General features: G+C 29.7%; 1 protein-coding gene across 1 annotated transcript in view; it reads right to left on the reverse strand.

The window, feature by feature from the left end:
* The window catches only part of LOC106685039 (transmembrane protein 245), a gene marked incomplete in the record, with an annotated part of 23,231 nt that overhangs the window by 5,705 nt on the left and 8,577 nt on the right, over positions 1 to 8,949 (reverse strand). Inside the window, 5 exon segments of the mRNA XM_024359454.2 lie at positions 163 to 293; positions 383 to 483; positions 553 to 737; positions 6,426 to 6,621; positions 6,692 to 6,859. Coding sequence (XP_024215222.2) covers positions 163 to 293; positions 383 to 483; positions 553 to 737; positions 6,426 to 6,621; positions 6,692 to 6,859 — 781 coding nt within the window.

Consider the following 8,949-nt stretch of genomic DNA (forward strand, 5'->3'; position numbering starts at 1 on the left):
TATAGTTAATGTAATTGGCATCAATGATTATCTGATAGGAAGCTATAGTTAATGTAATTGGCATCAATGATTATCTGATAGGAAGCTATAGTTAATGTAATTGGCATCAATGATTAAAATTTTAACAGAATGTTGGGATCAATCATGAAGAGCATAAGCTACCTGCTGGCATGTAAGATAGATTACTCTGGAAAACTTTATGAATGAGCCAAGTCCAAAGCCCGTAAAATGCAGAAAGTTTGGCTGAAGCGGCGAGTACTTCTTGGCACGAATTTTCGACAGCGAGAGCCAACCTGTACAATAAGGGATATGTCATGGATAGATCCCAAATAATTAAAACCTAAACCTTAGAGCATTGATACAGACATAAAAATAGTCATACCTCTTTCCGTATTTAGGACTAAGCTGTGTAATGATTTCGACTGGTTTATAGACTTCCCTGCTGCTACTCAGGAGGTAAAATAAAGCAGTCAAAAAAACAATCTAAAAGAACATAAATTAGTGAAATATAATTTATAAGAAGTTAAAATTTCATATTTGATAAAGTGATACCATATGCAGTGTGAAATTGATCAAAGAGATGCCCCCGCCAAAAAGGATCGAGATCAAAGTGGATAATAAATTGAGAAGTAGGGACATGTTTCCTTTCAAAATTAGCCAAGCGGAATTTAAGCCGGAATTCAGCGCAGCCATATTTTCCAAAACAAGATCCTTTATCCATTCCACAGACATTACTTCTGTAATATATATTGTTCATAAAATAATATTAATGCTCAAAAAATAGTTAAGTTATAACAATATACATGTGCTTAAAATGAAAACAGATCATAAATATTAATAATTCCAATGAAAATAAAGAATTTATATTGTATAATGAATCATAGGTTTAGTCGTGCAGTGCGCACACCAAACAAGTTTCACTCACTACCCTGCTTATGTTCCTAAGTACCCAAATTTTGTGTTGATTGGTGAGCTTATATTGAACTTATTGCTATTTTTGTGGCTTTTAAAAAATAAAATCTAAAGATTGCGAAATTTGGAACTAAGAACAAAATTTATATTTTGTCTATTGATATAAAAATTGGTATTTTAGGGTTTCTCGACATGGGAATCATGAATCTAAGAATAAAACAGTTTAACAAAAGATAATGAAACCGTAATGTAATTGGAAAAGATAGGGCATTTCCCATTCAAATCGGATGTTTCTATTTTTCCTTTTATCACATTTAGTTATTGAAGTAAAATTCTTTGATATTTATTTATTAGTTTAATAATTTTTAATTATTTCCAACAATGAGAACTAATTAATCATTTTATGGTATTTAAAGTTAATTTGGCTAACTGGTATTAAAGAGAACTTAATTAAACATTGCTTCACTGAGTTTAATCAAAATCGTTAGGGTTCTTTTTGAGAAAATCAAAATAATGTGAAAAATCCGTTCTGGTTTAGTGGCTAGTCGATTTTAATCAAAAAGTTGCTGTAACATCGCAGGCATTAGCAAGTCCTAAATATGTAGTTCCAGTTTTGTAAGACTTTAAGTTTTGGAGTGAGGCTTGATTATTACAGACACACATCATTTTGCGAGACTTGATTAATTTGACTCAGGACATCTCAAAACGTCTATCAAAAACTGGAATTCAAAATTTTTCATGATCACAATACTTCCCCTACTATATATTTCATACATTTGTCAGAGAAAGTAAAAAGGACTATTATATATATAAAAACATATAAAACTTTTTAAATAAGATCAGATACCAATACCTTATATTTATAATATAAGAAATCTTGTATTATATAAATACTTTTATATGTACAATGATATCTATATCTTATGTGATATAAGATATTACTTTACACATATTATGGAATATATATCTTGTATCATATATGTTCTAATATTATCTTATATTGAGATTATGGTGTTTTCTCATAATATAAGTTTTGAAAATGGTTAAAACCTCAACAATTTTTTTTTTTTTATATAATTTAGTTATGATAAAATTTGTAAAAATTATATGAGCAAAACATTTACTAGGCATGTTGGTCAGTATTATAGGTTCCGCAGCGAGTAGATACGTACTTAATTATCTGTGTTTCAAGGTTTAAGAAAAAAAATTTAATATTTTATTTCTAAATAAATTTTATTAGTTGTTTGAGAATAAAATCTATGGGAGGACCCGGGAGGAATTTTGTGATAGTGAGATAGTGAATAGCAAAGTGATAGAATAGGTTGGAATTACATAAAATTTTTACAAGACCATGCCAACGCTAATCCACAACTTCCCTCCAAATTTGGGCCAAACTGGGCGAGCTGATTTTGAAATATAAGTGCTCCTACGAAAAGATGTTTACGCATGCTAATAATGAAAGTAGGGGACAGAATCTAATAAAACTGATATGAAACCAACAAGATACCATCCCGAAGAATCCCTAAAATTTCATCTAAATAGGATTAACATTTTAATCAATTATGCCTAAACACAAATTTGACTACAGACAGACTCGGAACCAAATCTATTTCTTGATGTCTAAAACGTAAAATTTTTGATTCTGAAGATATAATATTTTTTCATTTCCTGCAAGACAACAAGGTATTCTATCCTCAGTAATGAGGAACCAAACATTTTTGGAGTTTATTTTTTAATCATTAGAGTGCTACCAATGGGTAGTTGCTCTACACGCCTGTAACACTCTATTTTAACTAAGATCAAATTTACTCAATGTATTATATAATATACAGTTGTAAATTTCAATAAAGATATTTAAAAAAAAATTAATAATAATCAATGATTGATTATTTATTAAAAATATTTTAAAATCCCATTTTTTTTAAAAATTAACAACGAAACAAAAATTGAAGTTTACAAATGAAAAATTATAATCATTCTAAAATGGTATGCTTCAGCCCTGATAATGAACATAATTTTCCAAAATGTTATTAAATAAATAATTGTTTTCTTAAATAGTACTTACTTCAAAGCCTTAATACTACTTCATCAATAAATAAATATTATTGTTTTAATCTTATTCAACTAAGTCGAAATACAACAAATATTATTGTTTTAATCTTAGTCAACTAAGTCGAAATACAATAAATATTATTGTTTTAATCTTAGTCAACTAAGTCGGGATACAATAAGAATTATTGTTTTAATCTTAGTCAACTAAGTCGGATACAATAAATATTATTGTTTTAATCTTAGTCAACTAAGTTGGATACAATAAATATTATTGTTTTAGCCTTAGTCAACTAAGTCGGATACAATAAATATTATTGTTTTAATCTAAGTCAAGTTGGAATACAACAAATATTATTGTTTTAATCATAGTCAATTAAGTCGGGATACATCTTAGCAAAGATTTGAGAAATGTTCATCAAATTCAATAAAACAATAAAATATTAAATAGCCTTGATGTTAAATGAATACAGATCGAAAGATATTTTCTTCCAGTAAGAATATTTTATATGCTATAAAACAAGCTATAATAATATTGCTCCATCAGAACTTCATCAGGCTAAGATAACAATAATCAATAAGACGTAAGAGATGAGTTATATCATCAAAGAAATCAGTTGTGAAGTCCCATAACATGATATTAATTCAAAAATTTCTCGAATACATTTTTTATCTAAAGTAATGTTTCGAGTGAACCTTAAAATTTAATACATTTATTATCCATTGGTATTTTAAAGGAGCAAGAAATAATAAACCCATCAAACTTACTCTTATTTACTTTAAATAAAAAATGTAGTTTGAATGTTTTAAAATAAGGTCGCTATATACAACAATAAAATTTAAGTTAGAACATTTTGATAAAGTCTTAAATAGATTATTAGGTATATTTTAATTTATCTTTTGTAAGAAAACAAATTGTTTCTGTTCAGCAACTTATTATTTCTGTAACTTGATCAGCAACTTATTATTTCTGTTACTTGATCAGCAACTTATTATTTCTGTAACTTGATCAGCAACTTATTATTTCTGTAACTTGATCAGCAACTTATGTCCAAAACAAATTTGAAGAAATAGTACGATAGGGGATTAAATGAATGAGAAAACACACAGTGTATATTAGAATAATCAAATTTAATTTTAACCTCCTGATGAATGATGTAGAAATAATAATTCAGGAGTACATAAAAAATAAAATAGTAGTTTAAAATGTATTGATACACCCAGGATATATTTGCTAAAAAATAAAACATACATTGCATCATTTTTAAATTTTATGAGGAGTCCTTTTCAAAATAATTTAATTTTGTGATAACTAGATATTCTTAAAAAATATTTTATCAGTTGAACTAATAAATCAAAATGTTAACATATCAGGGGATCATTTCCATCTTGAGAAAACTTCTTAAATTAATATGTAAAATAAAACTGGTGTATCACATAACTGGTGTATCACATAACTGGTGTATCACATAACTGGTGTATCACATAACTGGTGTATCACATAACTGGTGTATCACATAACTCTCACTTATTGAGCTACTAAGCTAGCTTGTGTTATTGAGCCCCCCTGGCTCTGTGTAGCTCAGTCAGCTCATGTGCAAGTTATCGCTATTTTTGTCATTGAAAAAATAAAAATCTAAAAACCAGAGAAGATAAAAATAATGAACAAATAATTTTTATTTTTCTGTTGATAAAAGTTCATATTTTAGAGGTTTCTCGAGGTGGGAATAACAAATATAAATTTTGTTCCTGGCCAGAATACAACAGTTTGAAAAAAGAAAATGAAGCAATCATACAATCGGGAAAGAACGTGCAGTCTTGGCATTTCCCGTTCAAATCGGATTTTAATTTTTTTCTCCTTATAAATTATTTATAAAATTCTTCAATATTTTGTATTTATACATTGTATATTATAGCTAACAACAAGAACTGTTTATTGCTTACCAAATAAACAAAATTAAAGGTATTTTATAGGAAGATGTTTAGACAATCCGGCATTTAAGCCCTGTTGGTCTATTTTAATCAGGATAATCCTTAGCTAATGTTAAAGACCACATAATTGCTCATTGATTCACAGTGTTTAATCAAAATCGTTACGAGTTGTTTTTGAGAAGTGGTAGGTCATTTTTAACAAAAAAGGGTGTTGTTACATCTCAGGTGTATATACTTTACCACCTTAAATGAGTAATTTTAGTTTCGTAGTTCAGTATCGCAATACTTCCCCTAACTATATACTCCATATTGTAATATGCTCTTTTTGTGTAAATAGTATATTTTGATGTTTAAAGGGTTTTGATATGTTTTATTTTATGTATAATTTTAATATTGTTAATTGTTATTTTAAAACAAAAAGCAAGCTAACCAGTTTTCTTTGTCTATAAGAAATACGTTATTTTTTAAACAAGAAAGATGGCGGTGCACGTCCTTCCAAAGTGTTCGTTGGGTTGTTTGTGTTAAGGTGGACTAAAGTTTTTCAACCTTTGTTGCTTCTATACAGTAATTATAGAAAAAGAAAAATCAAACATGAAATAGAAAAACATAAAAATTGTCAACAGACTGTTCACATCACAAACCATGGCAAGTAAAGCGGATCGATTGTAACAAAAATCGATTATTTGGATTGATCAGTAAACATCGAAGATAGCGAGAGAGGAGATGGCACTCTTAAGTTGGATTGCCTGGTGATAGGACGTACTTCGGCTAGAAGCGGAAAAGCGGAGAAGCCATTGTTGGGAGAGAGGCAACTTGTGAACAGCCATTTTAGGACGCTTGGACCAGAGAACAATAAGAACAAAGAATATCAAGGAAGACCGTGAGCTTGGTTAGTTTTGTATGCATAATAATAGATACATGTGTAAAATAGATTTTAATTTAAATTAAGAGAAATTATTGTATCTGTATTCTGATTGTCTAGCAACCATACGCCCTGAGATTAAGAGTTTCTTTTTATATAATAAAATTAAGAGTCTTTTATATTATTAAATTTGAATAAATTATATTATCCATTTAAGAGTAAAGTTCTTAATTTGAACCCAAGTTCTCTCTTATATTTGAAATAAAGTTAAAAAACTATTCAGATTCATTTTATTTTATTTTTTAATTTTTTAAAATTATTACAATATATAGGTAAGTGAAAGTAAAAATCTAGGAGTACATTTTTTAGTAATAATAACATTATCAGCTTTATTATTTAAACTAATAAATTGAAATATATAAATTCTATTATTTTTTTTATTTCCTGGTCGAAGTTTCTATACCAATCCTAGATCATGACCATGGCAAACAATGACAACAGAGAAGAACCAAAATGGTCCTCTTAGACAATATAGACAGTTTCATTTATTATTTTAAGAGTAGCATGATATATTGATAACTAAATGATTGGAAATTTAGTAAATTTTAATTAATAAATGTTATAATAAATTTATTTCATGAATTACTGATGAATCCTGCATTATTCTAACCTGGAGTTTTCTGAAGCCTTTCGAGGAAACTGTAACAAGAAGATAGAACAGCATCAGGAGTGACCGATGGGCCAACCCTTGGCTGTATTGGCATAACCCACGCTTGATACGCACGATCCCACAGCTCTAATGCTCCATTTTCAATTTCCATTCCCTTCTCCTCGCTGATGCCTCGACTTTTCAGAGCACTACGAACCTGTTTTATAATACAACATTGATTCATAATTGAAAAATTATTTCAAACTAAAATAAAAATAAATGTTTACCATTTTAGTGATAAATTCTCTAGCATATATGTAGGCATTCTCTAATGCAGTTTCCGTGGTAGATTTCCAATCATCGGGAAGTAACTGATGTACCTCTGGGTTACTGATTATTGTTTTGTTGATGATGTCACCTCCGACTTGGATTAGGTAAACCCCTTCTTTGTAAGCCTATGTTAATAAAATAATATGGCATTATAAAACAATTATTGTTGGATATTAACTACATGATAGGATGATTGTACAATAGAGCCTCCCTAATCTTCCAAGACTACCACTAGCCTGGCTCTCTCAGTAATCCGATTCCTTCAACAACGATTAGTTAAAACCTCAATTTGAAAACTTTTAATAATTATTGCATCAGTGGGTCAAAATTATTTATCAATAAGTTTTAACAACTTGTTATAGAAACTATCTTGTTTCTGGTGCAAGTTTATAATAACGTCAAAACCAGCCTAAAATTATGAACTGCTTCCTAATAATACATTAGCACCGAGAAAGAATTGAGAATATAAACCATTTAAAGAATACTTGTACATTGATTAACAACATTTTAGTCAGATTTTGAACCATTTGGTCTACGTTTGAGCCAAGAACGTCCTCCTTTAACAGAGGGTTAGTGTCTCTCCTAGAATTTGCCCAGTTTGCCCTTATCAGATTCAAAGATGGAAAACGAGCTTCCCCGTATTCAGTTATTAATGTCTGATACTCAGCTTCTACCAGCAGCATTTTGTGACCAGCTCCAACCAAAAGTAGGAGATTGATTTTCCGTGTGGTAGAGGACAATTTCAGAATGTCTTTTCACATTTATAGGAGAGAAAACTTGGCTGTTTCTCTTCGTTATCTATAAGATCCCATGGTCCCAAGTAAATAAAATCTTTTAGTACAACTCTAACATAATTATTTGTTTTATAACTCCAAATCTTTGAGTGGACATTAACGTCCTCCATCAGTAATAAGAGGTCATCCCAGTCTCCCAGATGATCTTCAAGAGGCAGTTTGTTTCCCGGGGGCTACAGATTAAATAAATCTTCCTTATATAATTTCCACTACATACTCTGGCACTTATCACTTCAGTCATTTTTATAATTATATCACTTAGATGGTGTCTGACTGTGGTGGCAGTGAGGGTTCGAAACGAACTTACCAAAACTGCCAGCCAGTATTAAATAAATAAAATATTATAAATGAGTATTATTATATTTAAAGGCTACACAAAAAAGTTCCAAATAGCAGAATATCATAAATAACACATATATATTTCATCAATAAACAAAAAAAAATACATCACTTCTTGATCAAAATTAAAATAAAATATTTCTTAAAAACCATTATTTACAAAAAAATTAAACATTACTGAAAAAAAACATTAAATAATAAATATATACAAGTTAAATTTTAGAAATTAAAATTAATTATTAACATAAAAATAAGTATCCATTAACTTTTTTCCAACAAGTTCTGGTAACACTTTAATTTAAAAAAATGGTTTATGTTACCAAGACTCGAATTCAGGATCTCTATATTGATGGGCGCAGGTCTCTAAGTGAGGCACCTTGATGTCAGTAGATTATACCACTATTAGACCACTTCAACAATACTCCACCAGTTAGCGCCACAGGGACATATCAGGCCTACCAGCCAATGACTTCTAGAATGGAGGATTCTCTAATTAATTGCTTAGCATGTCCTTGGCCAGTACATTCACTCCACTTCTTGCCTGCTCCTTCCCGAGTGGTCAACCTAGTTATCTTAATGCTTTTTGGACAAACTAAGCTTGGGTCCTGGACCTAAAAGAGCTAATTCAGAACATCCCAGGTAGCTCATTTACTAATAAATTGATTTTTTTTTTTTATTTAAGATGGTGAATCAACTGATATGAATAAACTGATTATTTTTAATAGGTATATTGGTTAATGTTATACACAAAACAAACTTTCACCTTTTCTCAATGTACTCTCCTGTGACACCTACACTTTTATTCCCGATTCGGAAGCTTGGATATTTCTTTTTCATAAAAAGTTTGAGGGTGAGCTGACAGCTAATTGTACACGGTAATTGTTTTCGAACCAATCTCCTCCAAGGGATTCTTTCAAGAGTTTGAACAAAAAATAGTCACAGAGGACAAGTCAGGACTATAAGGGAGGAGTTCAAGGGTTTCCAAGCTCATATCTTTTAAATTTCCTAGTCAACATTGGGATATGTGGCTTGGTTTTGTCATGGAGAAGGAAAACATTTCTAACGGGCATTCCTGATAGATA

The sequence above is a fragment of the Halyomorpha halys genome, unplaced genomic scaffold (genome assembly GCF_000696795.3).
Source record: "Halyomorpha halys isolate HHAL.00 unplaced genomic scaffold, Hhal_1.1 Scaffold652.1, whole genome shotgun sequence".
In the NCBI taxonomy this organism is placed as follows: domain Eukaryota; kingdom Metazoa; phylum Arthropoda; class Insecta; order Hemiptera; family Pentatomidae; genus Halyomorpha; species Halyomorpha halys.